Below are 27,419 nucleotides of genomic sequence, written 5' to 3' on the forward strand. Positions count from 1 at the left end.
AGTACTAGGAATCACTTCTCCTCCCATTTAAATGCCTGCATCCCAGGAGATCCTGACCTAAGAAAGAATTTGACACTGCAGGGAGAATTTCAGGAGGCAGAGTGTAATTACCCGAGTTGAAAGAAACTAGGCTGTGACACTGGGGCTAATTCCTGGACTATCCCAAAAAACATCCTGGGGTTTCACTGGTCGCAAGAGGTCAGGATCGCTGGTGTGTGTCTCATACAGAAATGCTCTCCCCTGAATCCAGAGCCATGATCCTGGGGAAAGGAATGAGTGAAAGAAGAAATCATTTCTATTTTAGATTCTTTGATGTTAAACAGCTGAATAATAAATAGGCTACCCACCAGCATCTTTGAAACTAGCACTGAAATCAATGCCAGGTCTTTCCCCCCTGCATCGTCATTTTCTGACGTGCTTCCTCTGCGTGTCGTTAGCACTTAGTTCACTTTGACATGTGTGTTCTGTGTTTAAGTGCGCCGTGGTGGCACAAGAGTACTCTAGCAAGGATAGAGTAGGGTGTCTATTGCTCATGAACATGGCCTGGGGAGGAGATCTGTCACGTAAAGTCATTTGGTCCAGTGAAACTGGCATCTCTTCAGTGGGATAGATGGAATCTCGGCACTCCCCGGCCACATGAGCCGTACTGTGTTAAGACTGTATTAGCCTGCAATGCTTTTTCTGCTAGATAATATGAGGTGTAGTGGAGAGCCTTGACCTGCCCCAATCAGATCTTTACCTTGAGCTGAGGCACTTTCTACGGCACTTGCACTGCATAGCTGAGAGCCCTCTTCTCCTAGTGCATTCAAGGTGGACATCTCTTCGGTGGTCAATGAGTCTATGGAGATAATTGCTGGCCAAACTCTAGCATTGCTCAGGGGGGGGGAGACAGAGCTGCCTGCCAGGGTATGTCTACACTGCAAGAAAAACCTGCAGCTGCCAGTCTCGGGGCCTGAGTCAGCTGCCCCGGGTTCGTGCAGAGGGCCTGAAAATGGCCGTGTGGATGTTCCCGTTCGGGCTGGAGCCCAGGCTCGGGGGCCAGGCAGGAGCGTCTGCTCGGCTATGTTTAGCCCTGTAGCATGAGCCCGATCAGCTGCCCCGGGCTGAGACTCGCTGCAGCAGGAGTGGGGGTTTTGCGATGCAGATGTGCCTTGAGAGGCTTGCCGATAAAAGCGGGGTTGGGTTTTCTCCCAGACCAGGTCTGAAGCCCTGGAAATCCCTGAACGCCTCTTTCTGTTTCTAGTAAACAAACAACCCCAAATACTTCTCAACTTGAAAACATGGGTTGCCTTTCTTCCTAGCTTGGCTGCCCTCCCTCCACACACGGATAGGCGGGTACGTCTGGGTCACTGGAGAGGCTGGCCAATATAAGCCAAATATGCCCCCCTTTCTCACCTTTGCCCCCACGGTGACAGTGGGGTTTTTTGCTGGAGCTTCCATTGCTGATTGTGTGACAGTTCTGCAGGTGTGTCTGAGCCCTGCCAGGTGTGTGATGGGCCAGGTTTATCACAGAGGCATAGCACGGGCTCGCTGCTCTGGCTGGGCCAGTGGGCCTGTGTCCATCAATGCAAGTACCCCAAGGGCTATTGCAAAGGAGAACCTCAGTGAAACAAAGGGCCGTACCCTTGTCATGTCTGGTTTGAGTGGGTGATCTGGCCCTACGTGTGGATGCAAATTAGAGCAAAGGGCCTGGCGCTAGTCCATCCCTGTTTCAGTGCAGTGTCTCATGGCACGTTTACGTTCCCATTCACCTGCAGCTGTTTTCCAGTGCCAGGATGCTGCGATGAGGAGGGCCCTGCTGTCACTTGTGGCCGCTTGGGGTTGAGTCCATGAGAATGTTTTTTGTGCACTGTTCAGTTATTATATACAAAGAGTAAAGGCTGATCGGTGTGCCAGTTCCTTCCCTTGCTGCATTCTCGTACCATGTGCTCTTCGTCTGGGTCACTGTAACGTAGAGATCTGCATTGGCAGTTCCTCATGACAGCACAAAGATTCATTTATAGGAAATGTTTCTAACTCTCACCTGATGTATTGAAATTCCTCCTTTGTACCACAAAAACCATTGTGGGAAGTGATCTTACAATGAATGTACATTTTTTAACAAGCTGCTAAACCACGTAAGGTGGGAGTGAAACTAACCTCCATGCTACCTTCACCTGCATGCATCTGAACATTCAGAGAGAAACTCGCTCTGTGTTGGGAGGTTTTATTTTGTCAGTCTGCAAAAGGCGTTTCACGTTGGCTCCTGTCACCCAGCGAACTTGGCTTATATCTTCCTTACAAGAACTCCCAGAGCTTCCTCATCAACAGCTTCATCACAAGCACAGGCAGGGGATAGGCCAACGTGAAACACGCTCCTTGCAAGAGCTGTTCCATGCTCCCAGGTGAATAAAGGGGGTGCTCATGGGATGCCTGCCCCTTCAGCTTGGTCCTTCCTGAGAAAACCACGTCAGGCTCCTGCCCAGCGCTGCTAATTTACATGGGCTCGTGCTGCTTAGGGAAGGGATTGGCTTTGCAGGCTTTTTTCTTCGTCCTCTTTCTTGCTGCTATCAAGTTGCTTTCGAAATTGGAGACTGGAACACGTTTCGCATCGTTTTCCTTCCACTTTGCTTCCCGTTTCCTAGGTCTGTTGTGGATAGTGAAAACGGCCCTTCCCCATCGGTGCATCTCCTCAAGCAGACTCTCCCGGGGATGGTAATCGCAGGAGAAGTAGGGAGTTCTGTGGCAGGGGCATTGGCACGTCTTCACAGGTCTAGCACGTCTTGCCCAGGGGTGTGAGGCAAACACGAAGAACGCACACAGTGAGAAGCCAGGCACACAGCTAGCATAGCGATGGGGGTGGCATATGCACCTCTAAAGAGCAATAGGAGGACAGAGTAGCTTCCAGTGGTCAGACACTGGGAACGGAGATCATCTCCATGAGACCAGTGCTGCCGAACCTTGGAATACCAGGCGTCTGCAGACTAGCGTCGCAGTCCTATGGGATTGTATTCAGTGAGGGCACCTGCTCCGTGTTACCTCTTGGGGCAGCTGGCTTGGCAGGAAAGCTGCTTCCAGCACTCAGATTTTGGCTTTCCCCCTCGCTGAGTCTCCCAGTCGCCAATGAGCTCAGTCGCTGCTGGCAGAGCATAATGTCACTTCCAGGATATGCTGAGGCCCCGACAGCTGAAAGCTGTTACAGGGAAGACTGGACTAAAACTCTTGCTCTCTACTTGCTCTCTGCATTCCTCAGGACTAAGGCCTCTTCCCGTTCCCAATGCAGTGCTCTGAGTCGTGTTGGGAACTTGCTTTCTGTTCTTGGACCTTCCAGCTCCCATGAAAAAACTCAGGGACCAGCATATCCTTCCTTTGCATTATCTCCCACAGCCAATGGCTCAGTGTTGCGCTTCTGTCGCTGCTAAGTCAGATGGAGTCCAAATCATACACTCACTGCACGCTGGCTAAGGTGCGGGGGGGGGGGGGTCTGTAGTTGTCGTTTCTGTTTCAAGCAGACAGAATTCGATGGTGCCGATGTACGTATAGCATGGAGTTAGCCTGGACACAGCTGTGCTGAGTGTGAGTGAGCTTCCTGGTTTGCTGTGGAAAGTTCAGTTTGGGGGTCTGGTTCTTGAGAGAGTCCCCTTTATGCAACCCTCCAGGCTAGTGTCTTCTGGGAAGCACATGAGTCTGACAGCAGGTCTCGCCTGTCATTGTATTCAGAGTCGCTCCGGAAGCCCATTGCAGCGGGGGAACTGCCTGCTGTAGCTTCAAAGGTAATGAGGGATTGGTTTGGAAGGACCAAGTTGTCTGAAGGGGTCCAAAGCTTGTTTTTCCCCGAGCCTTTTTATTCTTCCTGTGTCTAATCCCTTTAGAGCCTAAGGTAAACCCCTCAGCCTTTTTGTACTGCAATAACACTGTATTATACGCTTGCACTATTCTCCTGGGCAGACCAAGCATGCAAGAAACCATTGAAAGCTTTTTTTCAGAAGGAAAGCCCTGTATTATTGTGTATATAGAGATCCTGAGAGAGAGTTTGAATTCTAACTCCTGTATAAAAGCATGCACTGAATACCTGTATGTAGAACACGCTGTAAATGCTGCCGAGTACTGTAAGATCCTACACTTGAAACCACAACAAATGAGCAACTTCATCTAAAAAACAAAACAGAAGCTGTGCAATGGATTCTGTGCCTTTTTTAAATCCATGTATGTTAATCCAGACAATCGGAAAAAGCTTGTATACTACCAAAACCTTATTAAAGAATCAAAGGCACAACCCTGGTGATGGTGTTTTCTTTCATCCCTTCTCCTTTAAATCTGTTGGAAGATCCTTCTGTGATGTGTCATGCTGACCATTAGGAAATGTGACCAGATGTCCCAATTTTATAGGGACAGTCCCAATTTTGGGGGCTTTTTCTTATATAGGCTCCTATTACCCCCCCACCCCATCCCGATTTTTCACACTTGTCCTCTGGTCACCCTAACCGTTAGCAACAAGTGGAAGAGCTCAGTTGTTACACAGACAGGGCTTACCCCTTTTCAAGAGCTTCTCTGTGAACCCCGGGTAAGCTGGGCTGGATTGTCACTCAGCTGCGTTCACTCTTTTCCCAGGAGGCACAAATGAAAAGACCTCTGGTTTCCAGGGATGTAGTGCTGAAAGTTGTTCGTGTTGCTGGTGCTGCAGTTGTCAGTGCTGCTAGTGCAGCTGTTCTCGGAGCTCCGGTGTTAGCGGCACAAGCAGAGAATGCAGACTGCTGAGTCAGCAGACCTCGAGTTACTCATCGAGAAAGACCACAGGCTCGGTTCGGTGGCAAAGGTGCTTGGCCATCTGTACCGTCTCTTGGGAGTTTGTTTACGTAGTTACTTGGGGTGTTCTTGTTCCATTCTCGCAGGTCAGGAGTGTGCTTATCTTGTTAGCTAATACCTAGTGTGTTCCTGTTCTGCCAAGGCCAGGCCTGCTTTGGTTCACCTGTCCGCTCTGCCTGGGGCTCCAGCAAGGCCTCCACCCGCTTTAGGTTCATGTTTAATTAGTGAGCTAGGGCTGTGAGCATCTCCCCACTCCAGGAGCTCGCCGAGGTGTCAGAGGCAGCCAGTGTTTCATTCAGATTTGCGATCAATTTTCAGCAGGCCCGAAGGGATCAGGATTGTCGACTTTCAGCTGATAACCTCAGGCAGTCTTGCCATGACATGAAGAGTTTGGAGAAGACAAGTCAGAGAGATTCTGCTCCCAGTACTATGGGGAAGGTGCCCTTACCTACCAGCCCAGGGGCTGAGTTCTAATCCCACTCCTCCCCTGATGGCTGCAAATACCTCCTCTACTTCCTAACCTGTACTGTGAGCCAAGGTGTCACTGTGAGAATTTGCACCAAGTCACCGCAGATAGAGCTGGGCGTAGATCCAAGGTCTCTACTCTGACAGCGCATCCCTCAGCTCTTGGTTTACCGCTCAGGGGACCTTCCCCTCGTGTATGGCAGGGACGGTCTCTCTCACACATAATGAATATTTTACCAGCGGTGCAGGAATGTGCCACTGACCTGCACAAAGCATGTGTTCCACGCTGGAAGTGTGACACTTGGCAGGTCAGCTGGACACTGTGTGTTGTCTCTCCCCTGTAAGACCTGGTCTGCAGAGGATAGGAGCGTTCTTTTCCTCTGGCTAGCGGCTCCTAGCCTATAGCTGAAGTGAATGCGGTCTGTCCTATAAAGCTGCAGGCTGTGGGTTCAGAACCTGGGGCGGAAGGTTGATAAAAAGCTCCATTGTGTTGGCATGGGTTAAACAAGTTCCTAACTTGGCATGTTTCTCTGAAAGACTGTGTCAATGTGTATGAGACTTGGTTGCTCTATTAGAGAGCCAGGTTCTGTCCCAGCTCTGTATAGAGAGACCTATTGTAAGCTCCACTACCTGTGAAAGGGGCGAATGCTAAATTATCCCCAAGGTGGAGGCTGTGATAAGCCATCGGGGACAGAGCTGGGGCTGGAACGCAGGGTCTCTGGGCTTGCAGTCCAGTGTGGGAGTCGATCCGTCTAATTTTGCCTCCCCGGGATTGCTCGAAGGCTGGAAGTTTTTGGATCATCGTGAGATTGCCTGCAGCAGGGGGCTGTGTCACTTGTGGTGACTTTGTTGTGCACAGTGTGTGTCTGGGCAGTGAGGGGAGCAAAGGGTTACACAGATCTATGGCTTTACACTGTATTTCCTGGGTGTGTCTAGCTCTGAGTCCCTTAGCAGCCTGATCTGTCCCTCGCAAAGTGTTTCTTCAAGACTGAATTCCCCGTGGTTTCCAACGGTTTAAATCAAAGAGACTGAAAGGAGGGTACGGCCTGCAGCCCCAGGGAGACTCAGCCAGGCTTCTGGCAGGGAGTATCTCCCCCGCGCTGAATCTCCTGGCATGGGGAGCTTTCTGGAGCTGAGCAGAGGCAGGAGGAGGCATAACAGAGACAGACCTGCACCCTGGCAATTCTTTATTGCTGTACTGCCCAGAGGGACTCTGGCAGCAGGGGGCGCAAGCCAGGGCAGCTTTTGAGCTGCTCTAATCTATGTCTGGGGCTGATCCATCCTCCTTCGGCCCCAGCAGCAAGAAGGTGCAAAGCCTCCCCTCCCAGTCCCAGTTCTGAGCCCCCTCTTACCCCCAACGTACTGTAGAAAATCCAGACCCTTTCAGTTCATCACCCTTCTTTGCCGTGGAGACCTGGGCTCCCTGGCTCAGGTGCCTCCAGGCTGCTGTGCTGTGGGGGGGCTCTGAGGAGTCTGCCTTTTGCCCAGAAGGGTTCTGATGACAAGTGAGACTCCCCAGGCTGAAAATCTGGAAGAAGAGATTTTTGGAAACATAGTAACTCAACAGCTACTGTTGGAATCAGAAGCGTCCTTGAAAATTCAAACAAGCTCAGATTTCTTGTTCCAAGTGGTTTTTCTCAAAGCAATAGAACTCAAAGATTGCAATGGTCCCACTGAAACAGAGCTGAAAAATTGCAGTGGTCCCGTTGAAAGGAATCTTTGGTGCAATCTCTGGCCTGGTCTGCACTTAAGAGTCAGCTTGCCATAGCTACATTGGTCAGGAGTGTGACAAACCCTGTCTCTGGCAACAACCCCCCCAGTGTAGACACAGCTGTGGGGATGGAAGACGGTTTCCCTCACCGTAGCTCCAGTCACGTGGGGAGGGGCTGTAGGCTGTGTCTGTCCTACAGGATTATGCCAGCATAGCTACGCTGGTATTTGGTATAGTCATGGTAGTGTAGACGTACTCTTAACCACAGAGCTGCCACCAGCACCTCTCGCATGTAGCAGTCTGCCGCCCTAGATCTCAAAGGGGTTTGCAAAGGTGCTCTCTAGCTGGGGAGAGTGAGGAGAAATGCACCACAGGCAGATGCAGGATTAGAAGCCAGGTCTTGGTCCTGCGCCGTGGTCAGGGCTTGCCGTCACGGCCGAGTTAACGCACGCTGTTCCTGGCTCCCCTCGCAGCTGAGTTCCACGGTGCGTTCAGCCCAGGCAGGGGCGCTGGAACACTTTGAATAGTGGGGATGCTGAAAGCCAGTCCCCTTCCCCTGTCCGCCCCCGCCCAGCGCTAGGGCCGTGTCTCCGGGAGGGGGAGAGATCCGCACAGGCGTGACAGGGCCGAGGCTGCAGCCATAGCTGCGGGCACGCATGGGGCCAGCAGCAGGGACCTGGGCGTGGAGGGCAGTGCAGCCCTGTGTGAAACCTGGCGGTGCTGCAGCTCCCCCCGCACCTCTAGTTCCCGCCCTATGAGCCCAGGTTGGCTGCGGGGGTGGGTTAGAGCTTGAGTGCTGCTTTCACGCAGGCTGGACCCCACCTGGCTTTGCAGTGAGGACGCAGGTGAACTCACTAGTGCCAGTAATCCTCCAGTGCCTTCCCACCACCCCCTGTGTGCCTAGGCAGACAGAGGCGCTCTCCAGCAATTCACTGGGAGAGAACTGCAGAGGAGCTCAGCTGTCACGGGATTGCGCCCGAAAGTCCTAGCACCACACCCAGGGGAGCGCGGCACCAGTGCGGACACCGGGTAACTCGGGTGGGGCTTTGCAGCGTGGGTGCTCGGCTAACCTGGCTGCTCAGAGCTAACCCTGCAGTGAAGAGACCCCCTCAGCCCACGATTCCTTTGGGATGTCTTTCTTTTACCAAGTCCAGGGAGTGTGAGTAACACAGGTAAGGACATGGGTGTGCTGAAAGGACGTCTCACCACGCTGTCCCTGCAACCGATTCTCTTTGGTCCAGGTTTGCTGGCAGCTGATGCTGAGCGCCGTTTCTTTTGGCCCAGTTCTCTCGCTGTCAGATATTTGCACTTCTTGGGGTTCCCTGCAACAGGCATTTGAAAGGGCAAGCCAGGAAAACACACACAGCCCCAGGCCACCCAGAACTGTGAGGAACACAAGGTAACAGTGAGCTGGACGTAGAAGGTTTCATAACCCAGCCTAGCAGTCAGTTATCGCAGGGGTGGAGAGTCAGGGGAGGGGCGTGAACTGCACGTGCAGGGTAAGAGGAAGGTCCCAGTCCAGAGAGGACACCACCCATACGGTGTGGTGTGACTGCAGGCCACACGTGCAGCCAGACCCACAAGGAAACAGGTTAAACGGAAGGGCTGCAGCATGGCTCCGCAACAGCAAGGCTGAAACTTCGAAGAGAGGGAAGGAATTGTTATTTTTCGTGCTATCGTAGCACCTTGAGATCCAGATCCGGGTCACCTGAGGGCTTCTTATCCCAGAGAGGGGTGTAGCGAACAGCAGGAAGGAGCTGATGGCGAGCGTGGAGCGGAAGGAAACTGCAGTGGGAACAGGCCAGCGGCGTGCATGGCTAGATGGGGGCCGAGCGGTTTTTAAGTACAAAGGTGATGAGATATTAGCTACTGGCAGAGAATGAGAGAAATACCAGGAATCGGGACCTGCAGCTGAGGAGAGGGGCTAATGCTGCCCAGCAGAAGAATGAGCTAGAGCATTAATATCCAGCCCCATCCCTGGCCCCACTGCAGTGGGGCAGGTGGTGCAGGCCTCATGGGGGGTAGAGGACTGGGGGATTGCAATAATCCTTCCAGCCCATACAGGAGCAGCTCCAGAGAGGTTCACCCAGCTCCCTTCGACCAGAAGGCTGGTGGCCATGATGCAGGCCTGAGAGCAAAGGCAGAGGTTTAAAGAGGGAACTGGGGGTTAGTCCAGCCAATGACAGGGAAGTGGAGGATCATCCGCCACTACCACCACCCACCCCCAGTTCAGAGGAAATGGAACAGGGCTGGAGCAGGAGGACGTCTACGGAGATGGTGCTGGGACCAGTGTCTCTTCTCTGTGGGGAACCCAACGCCCTGGGCAAGCTGCCGGGGCTCCTGCACTGAGGGCCGGAGGCGCAGACGCACCGAGTCGCTGGAAAGACCCCGGGGAATGCTGTTTGCAGACCCTGCAGACCCTGTGCTCAGCAAGTGACTGGAACGCAGCCCTGGGCCGCAGAGCCGGCCTAGACACACGTCTGCAGGAGGTGCTCAGGCAGAACAGCTGTCTGGGTGCATCGCCTTGTGCAGTGCGTTCAGTTCACCAGCTGAGGCTGATTTGACTAAGTGGGGATGTGACAGGGAGAGGGAGACGGGTCCGCACGCAATGGTGTACACTAGAGTCACGCTGCAATTGGACCAGCCGGCAGAGCCTGGGGCCTGGGAAATAAAGCAGAAGTGAACCAGAGAGTCCAGAGGGCTCTGGCGGTGCCCGTCTGCACCGTAGCCTACACCACAGAAAAGAGGCCAGGCCAGAGCAGGGGAGGTAGATGGGGGGAAAAGGAGGAGGCATGAGGCCAAAGCTTTTCCTGGGTAACAAAAATGGCCATTGTTGAGAGGAAACACCCAGGATGTGCTGGAGAAGGAGCGCCACATGGCCGCGCTTCCCTGCGGTCTGGAACCAACTCGGAGTCTGCGTCCGATGTCTCAGGTGCACAAACGGGCGAAGGGTGTTGCCATTCAAGGCACGTTATTCTGTGCAGAGCTGCTGCCTGTTTGCCGAGTCCCAGCGCAGCTCGGCAAGGAATTTGAGATCGGATTGTTCAAGTCAACAGCTGTTTGGACCCTTGTCCCCATCAAACAGCCAGAAGAGATCCTTGACTCTAGCTTGCTGAATGCAGCTGGGTGCTGCAGGCTCTTTCCAATGATTTAAACCAGGGTGTGTCAAAAAAAATCAAAGCTTAAACAGCAAAGCCCTCAGGGAGTGTTAATAGTAAAACCTAAGGAAGACACTTGATGTGTCAACCTTCACTAATTGCTGATCATTTTAGTGAGGGACTGGGGAAGGGAGGAGGGGGAGCCCATGGTGGGGGGAGGGCTAGGAGTCACTGATGGGAAGGAGGCACAGATAAGACAGCCAGGGAGGGGAGGTTGGGGATGGAAAAGCAAAAGGCCACAACTGAGCGGTGCTGAGTGCGACAATAAGGTGCTGCACACAGATAATAACGAAGTTTACTCTGGAGAGGCCATATTCTCCCTCTGCTCTTTGTGCAAACCTCACGCTGGAACAGGGGTCGGGGGCGAGGGGGTGTCCTCTATGGAATGAAGGCAGGGTGCGGTGCTAAATTGATACCGGGCTGTCAGTCAGCCTGGGAGGCAGCCCGGCTGTAGGACGAGTTGGATGCCCTGGGTGACACTGACGAGCAGGCGGACAGGAGACTGCCCGATGACAAGGAAATGGCTTCGGAGGGTTGCTTTGCCTCTCGCCAGTGCCCTGTGCTAGGGAAGGCTGGTTCATGGCATGAAGACAGACATGTCACGTGACCCTTCCCGCCGTGGTTGGTGGTGTGCCATTGTGCCCATGCTGTTCTGGATACTAAGTGTTTTCTTTTTTACGTCTATCTTGTTCCAGGTGTTTACACTGAACCCTTTTGAAATGAATGGTCTGCCCAAGGCGGTGCCTTTAAATTTGCCTTATCAAGACTTTAAACGGGATGTGTCAGACTCTAGGGAAAAGCCTAGGATCCTCCAGCGGATAAAGAAGGTCGACTTCTCAAATATTGTCTTGACCGCTCCTTGTAAACCGCCGGAGCCCCGTCTGGAACTGAATGGGGAGTGTGAGGAGGACGAGGACGAGGAGGAGGAGGATGAAGAGGAGGAGGACGCTGGTTATCTGGGAGAAGAGATTGACATGCACAGTAGCTCCAGCAGCGACATGAGCCAGAAAAGCACGGAGCGCAGTCAGGAAGGGGCACCATCCACTCTGCTGGCTGATGATCAGAAAGAGTCCAAGGGCCGCGCTTCCATGGCCGATGGCGATTTAGAACTGGAGGAAGGCTCCAAAACGCTGGTGTTGTTTTCACCGGGTGACATGAAGAAGTCTCCACTCACCACCGACTTGGCGCCAGATGTCGATCTGGGGACACTTGCTGCTTTAACGCCTCAGAGCGAGAGGCCCCAGCCCCTGGGCAGCCAGCTGGATGTGTCGGAGCCCGGGACCCTGTCCTCCATCCTGAAGTCTGAACCAAAGCCTCCAGCAGCAGTTTCCACGACGTCCTCCCCCTTTACCAAAGTCGAGCGCACGTTTGTTCATATTGCTGAGAAGACCCATCTGAACGTCATGTCTTCCGGCAGCCAGCTGGTGAGGCACGAGGAGTACTGCCCTCCCGGCCAGCTGGAGGAGCTCATCCTTGAGGAGGCGCTGGAGGAGAACCTGGGGTTGGTAGAAAATGGGAGTGCGAATTCTGGTTTAGAAGGGGGAGAAACGGAAAGCTGTGCGCTCTCGGTCAATCACATCGAAACCTCCTCGGAGATGGCAGGGGAGCCGCTGACGCTTCCCAACGGCGTGGGCCAGTCCCCGGAGGAGAGGCTGGAGCTTAAAGGCAAAGCCGTGCTGGCACTGGATCTGGAAGAAACTGGCCGGCTGGTTTCAGGAGAGCCTAGCTTAGAAAAGACCATTCTGGCGACTGAGCGCCTTACACAAGCCGAGGCTCTCCTGGGAACAACGAAGCAGGGCCCGAGGAAGCCTCTGAGTGCCAGATACAGAAGCCGGATTCCCATCTTGTTCTCCGAGGAGGACACCGGCTCAGACCTGTCGGCCTCGCTCTCGGCCAAAGAGAGGCTTCACAAAAGGGCCAAGCAGCCTGACTTGGTTCGCCTAGTGATGGAGAGAAGGCAAAGCCGCCTCCTCAGACTGGCCTCTGGGGCCTCCTCCTCGGCCTCCTCCAGCGACGAGCGGAGACGTGCCTCAGAGACCCTCTCGGCCACCGGCTCGGAGGAGGACACCCATGACTCAGACGACTCCGTCCCGAGGAGGACCGGGGAGGGGAAGGCATTCCACCGGGGAAGAGAAGGGAAAACTTTAAGCACAAAGAGCAGAATCCCTCGGCCCATCGTGCCTGCGAGGACGTTGCCGGCAGCAGTGAAGTTCGGGAGCCCAGCAGCACCAAACAGCTCGCCGCTCGATGCAGCTCTCACCGCCAGGTCAGTCACCAGCATGGCCCTCGCTCCTCACCGTGCAGGTCTCCCATCCCCCATTCCCTTGGCCTCACTCTGGGGTTCCCCCCACCACAACACCCCATTCCCTCGGCCTGGCCAGGGGGTCTCCCCCACCGGCCCCCCATTCCCTCAGCCTGGCCGTGGGGTTCCCCCCCCACAACACCCCATTCCCTCGGCCTGGCCGTGGGGTTCCCCCACACACAACACCCCATTCCCTCGGCCTGGCCGTGGGGTTCCCCTCCCCCACAACACCCCAATCCCTCGGCCTGGCCGTGGGGTTCCCCTCCCCCACAACACCCCATTCCCTCGGCCTGGCCGTGGGGTCCCCCCCACAACACCCCATTCCCTCGGCCTGGCCGTGGGGTTCCCCTCCCCCACAAAACCCCAATGCCTCGGCCGGGCCGTGGGGGTCCCCCCCCCCACAACACCCCATTCCCTCGGCCTGGCCGTGGGGTTCCCCTCCCCCACAACATCCCATTCCCTCGGCCTGACCGTGGGGTCCCCCCCACACACAACACCCCATTCCCTTGGCCTGGCCGTGGGGTTTCCCCCCCACAACACCCCATTCCCTCAGCCTGGCCGTGGGTTTCCCCTCCCCCACAACACCCCATTCCCTCGGCCTGGCCGTGGGGTTCCCCCCCACAACACCCCATTCCCTTGGCCTGGCTCTGGGGTTCCCCTCCTCAACACCCCATTCCCTCGGCCTGGCCAGGGGGGTCTCCCCTACCGGCCCCCCATTTGCTCAGCCTGGCCATGGGGTCTCCGTCACCAGCCCTCAGTTTGCTCGGCCTGGCCGTGGGGGTCCCGGCTCCACTCGTCTCCTTTCACATGTCCCGTTTCTGTTCAGGGCAAACCCAGCTGTGCTTAGCTCTCAGCTCCCAGCAGCCTGGGCTGGGTCCTGGAGCCCAGTGGAGCAGGGTGGCTGCCTATGGCGAGGTGCCAGGTGCCCGGCTTTCGACCAGAACGCCCGGTCCAAAAGGGACCCTGGCGGCTCCGATCGGCACGGCTGACCAGGCCGTTAAAAACCCGGTCGCGGCGCAGCAGGGGCCTGGGGCTAAGGCAGGCTCCCTGCCTGCCCCAGCACCACGCGGCTCCCGGAAGTGGCCACCAGGTCCCTGCAGCCCCTAGACGCATGGAACCGCAACCAGTGGGAGCTGCGGGGGCAGCACCTGCGGGCGCGAGGGCAGCGTGCGGAGCCTCCCTGGCTGCCCATGCGCTGGCCTGGGGGCTGCAGGGACCTGGCGGCCGCTTCCCGGGAGCTGTGGTAAGAGCCACCAGGACTCCACACCCCAAACCCTCTCCTGCACCCCAACCCAGCCCAGAGTGCCCTCCTGCCCCCAAAACCCCAACCCTCTCCCCAGCCTCCTGCTGCACCCCAAACCCCTCATCCCCAGAGCCCACACCCCAGCTGGAGCCCTCACCCCACACACCCCAACTCCCTGCCCCAGCCCAGAGCCTTCCTTCACCCCAAACCCCTCAACCCCTCCAGAGCCTGCACCCCAACCCCTCCACGCCCCAAACTCCCTGCCCCAGCCCAGAGCCCCTTCCGTCACCCCACACCCCTCAGCCCCCCCCCGAGCCTGCACCCCAACCCCTCTGCGCCCCAACCTCCCTGCCCCAGCCCAGAGCCCCTTCCTTCACCCCAAACCCTCATTCCCCCAGAGCCCACACCCCAGCTGGAGCCCTCACCCCCACACACAACCCAACTCCCTGCCCCAGCCCGGAGCCCCTTCTTTCACCCCAAACCCCTCATCCCCAGAGCCTGCACCCCAACCCCCGCGCCCCAACCTCCCTGTCCCAGCCCAATGAAAGTGAGTGAGGGTGGGGGAGAGCGAGCGACGGACGGAGCAAGCAAGGGTGGGGCCTCGGAGGAGGGGCGTGGCAGAGGCGGGGGCAGGGGGCAGAGCAGAGGTGTTTGGTTTTGTGGGATTAGAAAGTTGGCAACCTCACGCCTGCAGTGACTAGGGGGCCACATCTGCGAGGGCCCAGCACTCCCCTTGGTGCTACGCTCACCAGAGTGCTCCCTGGGCAGGGGGCCCGGAGCCCGGCCCGGAGCCCCGCACCCTGGGCAGGGGGCCCGGAGCCCGGCCCGGAGCCCCGCTCCCTCAGCAGGGGGCCCGGAGCCCCGCTCGCTGGGCAGGGGCCCGGAGCCCCGCTCGCTGGGCAGGGGCCCGGAGCCCGCTCGCTGGGCAGGGGGCCCGAGCCCGCCCGGAGCCCCGCTCGCTGGGCAGGGGGCCCGGAGCCCGGCCCGGAGCCCCGCTCGCTGGGCAGGGGGCCCGGAGCCCGGCCCGGAGCCCCGCACCCTGGGCAGGGGGCCCGGAGCCCGGCCCGGAGCCCCGCTCCCTGTGCTGGGCGCGGCCGGGGGTAGAAACCAGACAGGGCCGATGGGTCGGCGCCCTCTCCTCTGATCAGCACTGGGCTGGTGCCCAAAGCGCCAGTGGGCCCTGTTGTGCTGGCTGGCGCCCGAGGGAGGCCGGGTCTCTGCCCAGAGAGCTGGCAGCTTTGGGAGAAGCGACCGGGGAAGGGCTGGGGAGAGCAGAGACACCAAGCGCAGCGGCATGGACGCAGACGGCTCGTCGTCACACCTGCCTGTCCCGCCATCAGCCCGTTTCTCCCACCCACCCCATGGCCTGGCTTCCCCACCTACCCCTCAGCCCATTGTCCCACCCCCCTCCCCCCCCCCCCCCACGGTCCATCTCCCGTCTGCCCCTGGGCCTGGCCACGAGACGCTGGCTGGTTTCCTGCAGGGCTCAGCGATGGCACAGGGTTTTGCTGATCCCCTCTGGGGCTATGAACCCCTGCCTGGCTCCTCCCCAGGCCGAGCCGGGAGCCCGCAGCCAGCTTGGCGTTGGGTCTGAGGCGGTTCCAGAGAGAAACGCCAGCGTGCGGCTCAGGCCCCTGCTCTGGGCTGCAGAGACACGGCCCACGTGCCGCCGGCCTCCCTGTGCACTAGCACCGGCTGGTTGTCGCTGGGCAGCCAGCTCCAGCCGGAGGCCACGCATGCTGGTGAGACTTGCCCGGAGCCTTGGGTTTACGCCCCTCTCCTCCCCTCTCCTCTCCTCTCTCTCCCTGCAGGCTTCAGAGGACAGCTGGGACTGCGCCCAGTGACTCCCCACTGAAACAGCTCCACAGCCGGCTCCCTTCCTCCCCGAGTCCGGCTCCTCCTCCTCCCCCGTGGAGCTGTGCTCCCCCCTGGAGCCCCGGCCTGCCCCCACGCAACCTCAGTGCTTCCCCCAAAAGCCAGTCACTGTCCAGACGGGAGAGTCCGTCGCCCTCCCGGCAGCATAGGCCAGGGTCTGCCCTGCAGCGAGTTCAACCGTCTCCCCGCCCTCAACCCCGAGTCCTGGCGCGGGGGCTGCTGGGAGATCCCCCGGCCTCCCCAGGCCTGGCCAGGAAAGGACAAAGAGGGAAAACCCAGACTCAGAGCCCAGCAACCAAAGGAAGGCAAGTGTCCGCGGAAGGCAAGGCTGCGGCCAGATAATGATCTTCTGCCGCCAACCCGTCAGGCTGGCCAACTCCTGCGTCTCGTGTACACTGAGCTGCCGTACACGCCGGACCCACGAGCGGCTCGCAGCTCGCTGCACCTCAGCGCTTCACTCCCTCCCACGCCCACGCTGTCCGGAACCCGCTGCCCCAGGGCGGAGCGCCTCTGCCCCACCGAGGGCTCGGCCGCAGCGCACGCTTGCTATTGCAACCCACCAAGCAGAGCCTCAGGCAGCCTGCCTCGTGCCTGACCCCCCCGCCCCCTTTCTCCTGCTCACTTAGCAATGGCAGAGTCTCCAAGCCAGCGCGCTGACTCGTGAGCTTTAGCCAGCAGCAGTCGAAGCCGGGGGCGAGGGAACGGGCATGGGCGGAGAGGGCTCTGGGACTGGAGGGAGCTGCCCCCCCGCCCCCGGCCAGGGCATTGCTCCAGGAAGCCCCTGCCTCCCCGCCTCGCCTGCTGTACTTGCACTGACAGTGGGCACAGCCCCCCTCCTGCCCAGCGAGCCGGGGAGCGCCGCTGGCTTCGCGAGGAGAGCAGGCCCTTGCAGTGCTGAGCCGGGCGGAGAGCAGCTGCAGGCATCTCTCAGCAGCCAGTGGGGATACACGCCGCAGAGGGCTCCAGCAAGCCTGGTAGTGCAGGGAGCCGGGCACCGGTGCTCGGTGAGGCCCCCAGGCCAATCTGTCTGTGGCAGCAGGCGGCTGTGTGTGACCAAGCCCGGGCTGCACTGACAGCTTGCCAGGGGCCCAAGGGCTGTGGGGGGGCCGATTGCAGCTGTGCCCCATGGAGCCTACCAGTCCCAGCACGCAGCCGGGGGGGGGGGCGCCCAAAACAGCTTTTCCTGCTGGTGCCAGCCGCAGCTCCATAGTAAAGAGGTGGGTGTCACTAAATGCCTTTTGTGTGGGTGCCCCTGCACCGAACTTCCTTGGGCTGTGTTGTCACGCTGCCAGGTGGTGGGGGGGGGGGGGGGGCTGCACAGTGGCTTTAACACTGCGGGGGGGGGGGGAGGTGATGACTCTTGTGTACTACAGCCAGGCGCTGCTGCTTTGCAGCCAGAGATGGGCTGGCACGTTACTGATCCTCTCCGCCTGCACCCTCAACTCGTCGACACGCTGCGGGAGCACAAACCATGTGAATGTAGTGACAGGGTCAGATTAAGGCCCCCCAGTTCCGGATGTCACGTGACCCCTGCCAACCCCCGGCTCTCACTTTAAAACCCTTTTAGCCACCATGGCTGGGAAGCAATGCTCGAAAAACATGAGCCACATGTGACCGATGCTCCAATGTCTGCCTGAGTCTGCAGAGAGCCTGAGACAATTGCTTGGTGAGATGCAAAATGCTCCATTCATCTCAATAGGGGGCACTGCCTGGCCCCACTGCTCTGTGGAGCCCTACCTGCACCACCTGAGCCTGTGTCTGAGCACGGCAGAAGAATACAGTACGTGCTGGCCGCCCAGGCCTGCAGAGGCACTCAGCTGCCGGTGTAAAGACTGAGAGGGCCAGGGCCGGCCTACAGCGCACTCTGGCTTGCAGGGTAAGTGAGTTCACTGCAAGAACAGGCATTAAAAACAGCCACCTGCAAGGTCCTAGTCCTGACAACCACGACTGTAGCTCGCCCTTAGCGGGGTGGGGCTGCGGGGTCATGCAGGGCCAAGCAGGGGAATATCACGTAGCCAGGCGTGGGCTTACCTCGTTGTACAGCATGAGCAGCGTTGCCAACACTTGCAATGTTAGTGTCTCCCTCACTGTTTGTGGTTTTCTTTGAAGCCTCTGCTGCTGGAGTCGTGCAAATCGCAGCCGCCAGATTCTACCGGAACCCACCAGCTGCCTACAGGGCCAGCCCCACACTGAATTGTTTATTTAAAGGGCATAAATTGTAACCAAGCCCTTGGGGGAGGGGGTAGCTCCTGCTGTTAGGGGGCCTGGGCTTCATGACACAGCATCAGTGAGTCCATAACGGGCCCCTGTGTCCTGGGCTGGGGGTGGGGGGCACAGGGCCAGGAGATGTTACACATTGGAAAGGGTTCAGAAAAACACCACGAGCGTGTTTAAATGGCTGGAAACCCCTCCTGCCAGCCCCAGGATTGAGCGGCAGGCTGGCACCATGCTCCTTCCATCAACACTCCCTGGGCTGAGAGAGCCACAGTGTGCCTAGGCGGCTGCGGGGAGGGAAATGCTCTGGGTGAGCGGCACAACCGGCCCCCAGGCTAGGAGAGCAGAGGCAGCGCAAAGGGCCCTGAGGGGCGTTACCCAGAGATGAACTGATTTCTCCAGCTGTGCCAGCAGGCAGGGGAGGGCACATCTGGCTGGCTGCTTTGCAGGGCCATGGGGAAAGGTGTTTGCGCTGGGGTCAGCGGCACAGCACAGAGCCAGCTGGAGCCGGGGCGGGGGAGCGGGAAGCCTCAGGTCTTCAACAAGCCAGTGACATAACACAGATCAGCACATGGGCCTGCTGCAGCCAGCGGCGGGCGCTGTGGGGCTCCTACGGCTTGAACCCACCTTGTGCCATGCTTGCCACAGCAAAAGGCACGTGGCTGGGCCAGGCTGGGGTGGGGGGAGGCGTGGTGAAGGGTCTGAGCCATACAGCACGTTACCTGCTGCCGTGTGTGTGAATGGAGAGCCAGCCCCCCTTATGCACCAAGGCCTGTGAGCAGCCATGGGGCAGCGAGGGAGCGGGATTGTGGGTGACGGGCAGCACAGCCGGGCATTGGAGCCGTGGTTCAGGGCAAAGCAGGTGGTGGTGGGGGCCAGGCACACTTTGATCGCCCGGCCGCAGAGCAGGCGGGGGGTGTGACTGATGCCTCCATAAACGGGGGCAAACGCGCTGCCTCATGGGCTGACACACCTCACGCTGACGCCAAGGGCCTGCTTCCTTCGCCCACTGCTGTCGGCCCCTTGTAGCTTAGCTGGTACCTGCCCGGCCTGGCTGCAGGCTGGACACACCCCCCATGTAGGAGGCCGTCTCCACACGTACTTGCACTGGGTTAGTTAAACTGGAGCAGTCAAACCAGTTCACACCCCGGCATGGACACGCTTGGTTTAAGACTAGGGTGACCAGCCAGCAAGTGTGAAAAATTGGGACCGGGGGAGAGGGGGGGGGGGTTAATAGGAGCCTATAGAAGAAAAAGCCCCCAAAATTGGGCCTGTCCCTATAAAAGCGGGAGAGCTGCTCACCCTATTTAAGCCCAGCTTACCCTAAACCTGTTCCCAAGCACCTTTAGCTAAACTGCAATAAGCCCCTGTTACACTGGCTGGGCCACCTCGGGGAGTATAACCCCCCTTAGTTGAATCAGTGCATTTGCACCTTTAGCCCCGTGCACCTTCTCTATGTATTCACCCCCCAACAGGCACAAACGCCACAGCAAGCGAAGGCCGGTTTGACCGATGCGCCGAGTGGCTGCACCCCACACGGGCTCAGGCTAGACTCCCACCTTGGTGAGCAGCTCTCGCCTGCAGGGGCTCAGCCGAACGCTACAGGCAATACAGCCGTAGCAGGGGGCTGTGTTGGGGCCTAGCCTCAGTTACGCCCCTCGCTGGCCAGTAGCTGCTAGCGCTGCCCCCATGCAGGCCCCCTCGGGGAGCAGCGGCAGCACCTGCTTGTCCTGGTGGATGCAGTGTGTGTCACACTAGTGCAAAGCTGCTAAAATTGGGGCTAGTCTCCCCCCCACCCACCCCCCCGAGATGGTCTCTGCGTCAGCATGTGGCTGGGCAGCGGCTGATGGCCAGTGGGGCACCTGCCAGAAGCCTGGCCCCGTGGCCCCCACCTTGTGCGCAATTCACTGCATCGTTCCTAACCTCCCTCCTAGCAGCTGTCCCGTCAGTCCCTCTTGCTGTCAGCCCCCACCGCCCTGTCTGGGTTAGCCCCTCCAGCCAGCACTGCCTGAGGCAGGGTGGCGGGTGCTTGCAGAAATAAGGATTTTTCCTCCCTTTTGTTCACACAGCTGTACATAAAACAAGTCACCCGCTGTACATTGCCGCGGCCTCAGCCCACGGTGCAGAGCCAGCAGTGCGGCTGCTGATTTCAGGGCGCTAGTCTCCCCTTTGGAACGCAAACCTGGCCCAACAGGCACGGAGGTGAAAGCACTGCCCGCAGCTACCCCTGAGCCCCCACACCAGCTGGGCCTCTAGGGTGCTAGTTGCACGGGCCCCCGCGGTGCTCACTGGCAGAGACTGGGGGGCTTGTGCGGGCACTTACACCATGGAAACACTCTCCTCCCGCTTACACCCACCTTGCCCTGGAGTCGGCAGCTGCAGGAAGAGGCAGGCAGCAGCACGGCAGGCTCTGTATTCCTCTAGTGCAGGCAGGGACCATACATGGGGCTCAGGGCGATTGTGAGGCAAAGCCAGGGAAACAGTATCTTTGGGAACAGGTGCCACTGCCCCGGGGCTGTATTACGTGCTGGCACCGTTGTAGCTCTCTGCCCGAAGTGATGGCACGTGGCTCTTAACTGCAGCCGCTACACCTGGAGCAACTCTGTTAATTTCCTTCTCAGCCAAGCAGTGTTCTGACCCGGAGACAGGACTTCTGCTCCCCAGGCCTGTCTGCCTGGCCCTGCTAGCGGGGCCCCCGGCTCCACCTCCATCCGTTCTGCGCACTCTTTAGGAAAGCCACTCAAATGTTTACACATTGCAACTAGAATGTACAACCACCACCAAGGACGGCGAAGCTGGGCTAACTGCATGGCAAACGTCTCAGCCATCAAGCGTGGCATGCGTCACAGAGACTCTGGCTGTGTACAAATCCACCTGCCACCCGCCGGATCATGTCCTGGACCAGCTGATGATGCATCAGACGCAGCTGTCATTATTAGATTTGTTCTGAAAAGGGGATTGTCGATCATGCCATTAAAAGCCTGCCTATCTTTTCATTGGTGTCTTCTGCCCTTTGTTTGGTTTCATCCAGGTGATGGGCTCCATTCCCTAACAGCACATTTCGGGGAAAATCCCATTACATAAAGTTACAGCTGTTTCAAACCTGAGCCTGGTGTGGTTTCCCAGTCCTCTAGCCTGGGCCACCTCATGGCAACCTGCCCCCCCTGCATCATCCCCAAGTTCCCCACAAAGCTGAGTTTTCTAATTCCTCTCAGCTCAGCGAGGTCTCCACAACCTGATGTTCTTCCCACTGCTCTCCCTGCTTTGCTCAATGGCCCCACCCCTACCTCTGGGGACTCTCATCCCACCCAAGGCTGGGCCTGCAGGGGCTAACGGTTCTCAAACTCTGACCGCTCCCTGCTGCGCCCACTCTAACCTATGCTTCATGACTTTCCCTCAGCATCTGTTGCTCCTCTGCAGACCATATTCCTTATGGGGAGCGAGGCTGACAGCCCGACAAGGGAGGGCGGCGTGGGGGGTTTGAGAGCCAGAATGATTCTGAGCTGTCTAGGGGAAGGAGAGTGGCAGCAGAGTCAGAGGCGTGGAGAGCGAGGGCCTTTTAGCCAGCAAGCGCCCAGCCGGCTGTGATACATTCAGGTGGAGGAACCAAGAAGGTGTCAACAGCCATGTGGACACGGATGAGCCCGTTGACACTGTACTTCAGCCAGCCTTAGCCCACGTTCCTTCACCAAAGGCTTGTAAGCAAAGTGCGCAGTCCTGGGATCCGAGGGAAAGGTCTCTCATGGATCAGTGTCTGGTTAAAAAAAATAGGAAACACAGGCTAGAAGTAAAAAACTGAGGTAAATAATTTGCCAGAGAACGTTGTGAAGGCCATAGGATGGTGTCCCCAGCCTCTGTTTGCCAGAAGCTGGGAATAGATCACTGGATGATTACCTGCTCTGTTCATTCCCTCTGGGGCACCTGGCATTGGACACTGTCAGACGACAGGATACCGGGCTGGATGGACCTTTGGCCTGACCCAGTGTGGTCTAATTAGGTGTTACCACTCAAGAAAGCTCTTGGAGTCATTGTGGGTAGTTCTCTGAAAACATCCACTCAACATGCAGCGCAGTCAAAGCAGCAAACAGCATGTTAGCTGACAGAAACTATTGTAATGCCACTGTATAAAGCCATGGCATTCCCCACCCCTTGAATCCCGCGTGCAGGTCTCATCACAAACACACCCCCAGTCACAGACTAGATACATTAGACTTAGAAATAGTACAGAAATGAGCAGCAAAAATGTTGGCGGGGAGGGGGGGGGACACCAACTGCTATACGAGGCGAGATTAAAAAGACTAGGCCTCTTTGGCTTGGAAGAGAGATGGCTAAGGGAGGGGCTACAACAGAGGGCTCTAAAATCATGACTGGGGTGGCCAAAATAAACGGGGACGTGTTATTGTCCCCGTCAGCTCACCCAGGAAGCAGGGCTCAGCCAATGGAATTAACGGGCCGAAGGTTTCAAACACCCCTAAGGAAGTCTCTCCCCCACCTGTGGAACGCAGCGCCAAGGGAGGGTGTGGAGGCCAAAACCCTAACTGGGTTCAAAAAGGAATTAGGTAAGTTCAGGAGACTAGGTCCCGCCCTGGCTATTAGCCAGGATAGTCAGGGATGCAACCCCATGCGCCGGTGTCATCAGGCTCTGACTGGCAGCAGCCGCGTGGATCAATCACATCCCACAGGGCGACAGGGCAAGCTCTGAGCTGGGGGGGGGGGGTTTCCCATGTGGTGAATGGGAAGGAATGAAAAGGGAATGGTTGGAAGAGCAGGAGTCAAGGCAAGCAGGCAAGAGAAGCGCTAGTAGCGTCCTGCTGCAGGGCAGCACCCCGTGCCCCTCTCCACCCCCCCCCCCCCGAAGGGGCTCAAACAGCTCCCGCCCTCTGACCCTAGCCTGCCTCCCATCACAGAAGCAGCCGTGGGTCTCCTGGCTCACACTGCCCAGCCCTGTCCCGGAGCGGAGTCCGAGGGCCCTGCACAGTGGCAGGCGTCGCACAACGCTGCCTCGGACCCTGTGCCATTGCCATACGTCCTGGCTTGCTTTGTGGGGCTGGTGGGGATCAGCTGGCTTGGCTCCGGGTGTGCTCGCGTTGTGGAGCAGAGGGCCTGGGGGCTGCTGGCCTTCCCCGAGGGGTTACACTCGAATGTGGGCAGACGTTTGGCACCTCAGGCCCCAGGGCGCTCACAGATCAGTTGGCTACAGCGGGTTGCAAGCATTAGGTGCATAACAATACAGTAAGCAGCTCAGCTTCAATGACTGCGCAATGTGTTGCCTGCAGCCTTAACCCAAACGCGTCTCAGGTCCCACAATTCCCCATCGCCCACAGGCTCAGCTGGTTCCACGGGGCAGCTCCCAACCCAAGGGCAGCTACAGCGGGCGGCTGTGCCCACGGGCCTGCCAGCTCCCAGCAGTTCTGGGTGATTCACTCAACGCCGCTCTGCAAGCAGGGCTCAAACCTGCTCTCGGTGAGCCGGACACTTACTAGGACCAAGCTGTGATCAGTACTGGCCAGCTAGGGGCTGCTCACGAACCCAGCCCCCCCCTTTGGCTCAGCTGTCTGCTCTGGCCTGCAAGCTCTTGGGGGCCGAGCCTGCCCCTTTCTGTGCTGCCCTCCCCCCGGCTCAGAGACCTAAAGGCCAGGAATTCCCCTTCCCCCAGCCACCTCCACCTACGCTGAGCCTGCAAGGCTCCCGAGGAAGGTAAGTGTGGGGGGGACAGCGGAGGAGGGAGATACAGGCAGAGCTGAGAGGAGGAGACCAGCTCCTGTCCCAGGCTCAAGCTACCGAGGGGGGAGCTGGAGCTGGGCTGCAGCCCAGACAAGGTGCCAAGCTGGTCCCAGGCCTCAGGCTCGCGCTGCCTACGGAGCAGGGGGACTAGGGGCTGGTTTATTGGCCAGCGGCGGCGATGTGGGACGGGCGAAGGAAACAGCCCACGCCAGGCACTGCGCCCACACCCACCAGTGGGGCTGCCCCATGCAGATCAGCCTGCAAAGGTGCTGGGGCGGGAGTGAAGCCCTGTGGGGCAGGGAGGCCGGACACACCCCATGAAAGGGAGCCGACAGAGCCGTGACCCTGGGAGCCTTTCCTGGCAGCGAAGGCGCAGGCGAGGAAGGGTTAATGGGGGTGCTCTGGGCAGCAAAAGAGCAACTTGATAAAAAGAAACAGACATGAAATTTAGGCTACGAAACCCCACCCGATTAATGGTGCTGCCAGAGCACAGCCCAGCCTGGGATGAGCTTTCCACACAGAGCTCTGCCAGTGCCCCTCACACCTGCCCCTGCCAGCCCTGTCCTGGGCTCCACTCCCTCCCCACTGCTCTGCCAATGCCTCTCAGGCCTGACTTGATGCCCCACTGGCCCTGGAGTCGTCCCCCTACCCCAACTCTGCTGATGCCCCTAAAGTCCGACTCGCAGCCCTTCTGGTGTGGCAGTTTTCCCTATTACAGGGTGTTTACCAGCCTCCTTGATTACTAACAGCCTAGAAAGTGTTGCAGCAGCTTCCTGCACGAGAACCTCACCCTGCTTCTGTCCTAATACAGAACAGAAATATGCATTAAACGCCTCTGTCAGACAAACCTCAGCTTTACATCACAGCTCATGGCCCAACCTCTGCCCCTGAGGGATGGAGCCTTCTGAACTGAGAAACCTCAACGCCACAGGCCTCGGAACAGAGGATAGCCAAACGGTCAAGCTCTCAGCATGCTCTTCTGAGCTGGGAGAGGCCAACCCTGCTCACATAAGCTCTGTGTTCAGAGGATCCCCTTCATGTTATGACCTTATTTCAAACCAGGACTGAGGCCTGGAATAAAATTCTCCAGTTAATTCTTGGTAACCAGGCACTGCTGCCATGCTCTAGTGCGCTCACTTTGGATGGCAGCTACGGCGCTCAGCGCTCTGTCACAGGCCGGCACAAAGGTTCAGACTCTCTCTCTTCGCCAAGGCACATTGAGTTCATCCAGCCATTAGAGCCTCTCCCGCTAGCCCGGCCCTTCTTCACAGCGGTGCGGGGGTGTGTGGTGGGCTGCAGTCACATATGAGCACGAGTCATGCTGGAGAGGACAAGCTCTGGCAAGCGAGACGTGTCTGCGGCCAGAACTATGTTACGTTTCTCCTTCCAACCAATACAAGTGGATGCCAAAAGAATCCAGCTGCAAGTGGCCTCCTGGACCCCTAAGCGTGCAGGATGTCACCGCTTGGAATCGCAAGGTACCAATTCCAGCTCGAGGGGACAGCCCCCCACTAGCTCTGCTCAAGGGAGCTCACTGAACAGCAGTGGCGCTGCAGCAGTGCATGTCGCAGGAGGGACTGGAAGTACCTCGGGTGGGATCGGGCTTGGCAGCCAGCCCCTGCAGCAACACCTCTATTTTTAGTGAGTTCGCTCGCTCAGAGCTACCAGGGGTATGTCTCCTTGCACCGCGAATCACAGCCCTGCGCCAGCTGCCGACACACCCTAGTCAGTAGGCCTTGAATGACCCAAGCAAAACTTGGTGCTAACCCCATTGCAGGCCTGTGGGAAATGCCTCTCCAAGATTTACCAGCCACTAGCTCATGAGAAGCAGCTTTTACCTGGTACCAGCACTAGTGTCCTGCAGCTGGAGCTGAGACAGGAGAGCTGACGCCCCGTTTCACATTCAGCTGAAAGTGATGGAGATGTTGCTGTCACAGCTGGTGTCTTTTAGCCTTCCCTGCAAGAACACAAAACAGGAGGGGGCGCGGAAGGACAGCACCATCTCCCTCACTTTCCACTGAATGTGAAACGGGGCATCAGCTTTCTTGCCGCAGCTCCAGTCACGGTTGTGCCCAGCTCTGAGCCTTTGATTTTTAAATAATGGACCAAACTCTGCCCTCAGGTAAACTCCTGCAAACCCACCAACATCACCGAGAGCAGGATCTGGTGCAGCTCCTTTCAGGTTTACCCAGCAGAAATGTGGCTCATGAAGACAAGACAAGTGACTCGGTTCTGTAGTTTGTGATCTTCTCCCAGCACCTGACTGGATCCGGGTTCACTAGGTCTTCACCTCCGTACTGATGTTCTCCTGGTGTGGGTCCATCCTTGGGCTCCCCAAGACTCCTCAGAAGGCAGGTACAGCGTATGGGGGTTCCTGAACACCACACAGGCAGACACTTCCGGCAGCACTGACGAACCAGACTTCATTGTACATGGCATTAGCGCCTGAAGGCAACAGTCAGAATTAGAGCTCCAGTGTGCTTGGTGCTGTACAAATGTATAGGAAGACAGAGCCTTTGCCTCAAAGTGTGTGTGATCTCCCCTATAGAAACCTAACCAAGAAATGTGTAGGATCCTATGTCATTAACTCAGCATCACTTCTTTACCTCAGTGGTTTTGAAGTGCTCGGTCAGATACTATTATACATGCTACCGAAGCAAACCACCTGAGCAACTTCTGGGAAATAATCTGCTGAAGACCAGGACAGTGATAACCGTATAATCCCTGAGTCAGCAACAAGAATGTGTGAAAGAGCTCACGCTATGAGCTGCATGTCCCCCACCCCCTTCTGGCAGCGTATCCTCTCAGCACTCCATCCCTTGCTGAGGCATTGGGACAGCAGTCCAGATCTTCCCAGAATGCACTGGTACAACCACGTGTAGGCAGATTGGTAGGTATGGACACACAACATAGTTGACACACCGTTCTGGAGAGGAAATACCAGTTATAAAACAGTTGTATTTTTAGTGTAAACACTTGACCCTATTGAAGTCACCCATTGCCTGAGAAATGTTTCAGTTGTGGAGATTTGTAAGGCTGCCACATGGAGTTCTGTTCATCTAAACACACAGAGCACTTCCAGGGATTGGGACCGTCGCCTCTTCAAGCAGCATAGCACATGAGATCAGACATTTCACCCTGATTCTTAGCTTTGCTTCATGCCGAGCCAGGGCAGAGAGGGAAGGGGGATGTTTGGCAGAAGCATTCTCTGGAGAGAGAGAAAGTTCCTAGGCTCTGCCGGAGCACTGTAACCTAGGGCTCTAAGCACTGGGTTTGAAACACCGAGCGGGCCTGGTGCTACAGGCTGAGCTCTGGGCAGGGCTGGCAGAGCCCTCGCTCCTCGATGCAGATAAATGGAGTTCCATATATTTTACTTTGCAATTTTTTTGAGTCAAGAATGAACGATGGGGACTGTCCACTCTGTGTGAGCCCTGAGCCCAGAACGTGTTTGGCAGGGCAAGGAGCTGCTGCTTCATGGGCATGGACAAACACTGCCCGGCATTCACCAGCGCTGTGTGTTTCCTGTGCCCGCGGGTGACTGCTCTCCTCTGGGCTTGTATCTGTAGGATCCGTAAAGAGGCTATTGAAATGTAAACGGCCCCAGTACCCTTAATGGGGCCTGGCTAAAACAACCATCTTCTTTAGTGGGACATCTCCCAGGAAACTGACTTAGTCAAATAGCAGCAAAGGGTAATGACTGCAGCTTAGCTGTGACAGTGCTCGCACCGAGTCCTCCTGAAAGGTGACCCACAAAGAAGATAAAATGGTTGGTGCCTTTTCCCCAACGTAGAAAAAAGCCCAAACCCTCTCTCCTCCCTAACCCCAAAAGCTTGTTTACTGTAGAAATAGCAAGCACCTTCACTGCCTTTGCCATGGGACTCCGCCGAAGATCAGCGCTGGGGAGGCCAGGCTCTCAACCACTAACAGAAGGGCCAGAGGCCT

The 27,419-nt window shown here is 57.6% G+C and overlaps 2 protein-coding genes across 6 annotated transcripts in view; one reads left to right on the forward strand and one right to left on the reverse strand.

The window, feature by feature from the left end:
* The window catches only part of TTBK1 (tau tubulin kinase 1), a 158,981-nt gene extending 142,295 nt beyond the window's left edge, over window positions 1-16,686 (forward strand). For all 5 annotated transcript variants that reach the window (XM_039530539.1, XM_039530540.1, XM_039530541.1 and 2 more), the window contains 2 exons: window positions 10,815-12,385; window positions 15,476-16,686. In XM_039530539.1, the coding sequence (XP_039386473.1) occupies window positions 10,815-12,385; window positions 15,476-15,881 (1,977 nt within the window). In that variant the 3' untranslated portion in view covers window positions 15,882-16,686. The remainder of the gene's footprint in view (window positions 1-10,814; window positions 12,386-15,475) is intronic.
* Window positions 16,687-20,235: 3,549 nt separating this feature from the next.
* Window positions 20,236-27,419, reverse strand: part of DHX57 (DExH-box helicase 57) — a 41,952-nt gene continuing 34,768 nt past the window's right edge. Inside the window, exon 25 of the mRNA XM_039532653.1 lies at window positions 20,236-21,507. Coding sequence (XP_039388587.1) covers window positions 21,501-21,507 — 7 coding nt within the window. The 3' untranslated portion in view covers window positions 20,236-21,500. The remainder of the gene's footprint in view (window positions 21,508-27,419) is intronic.

This window comes from Mauremys reevesii, linkage group 3 (genome assembly GCF_016161935.1).
Source record: "Mauremys reevesii isolate NIE-2019 linkage group 3, ASM1616193v1, whole genome shotgun sequence".
NCBI classification, from domain to species: Eukaryota; Metazoa; Chordata; order Testudines; family Geoemydidae; genus Mauremys; species Mauremys reevesii.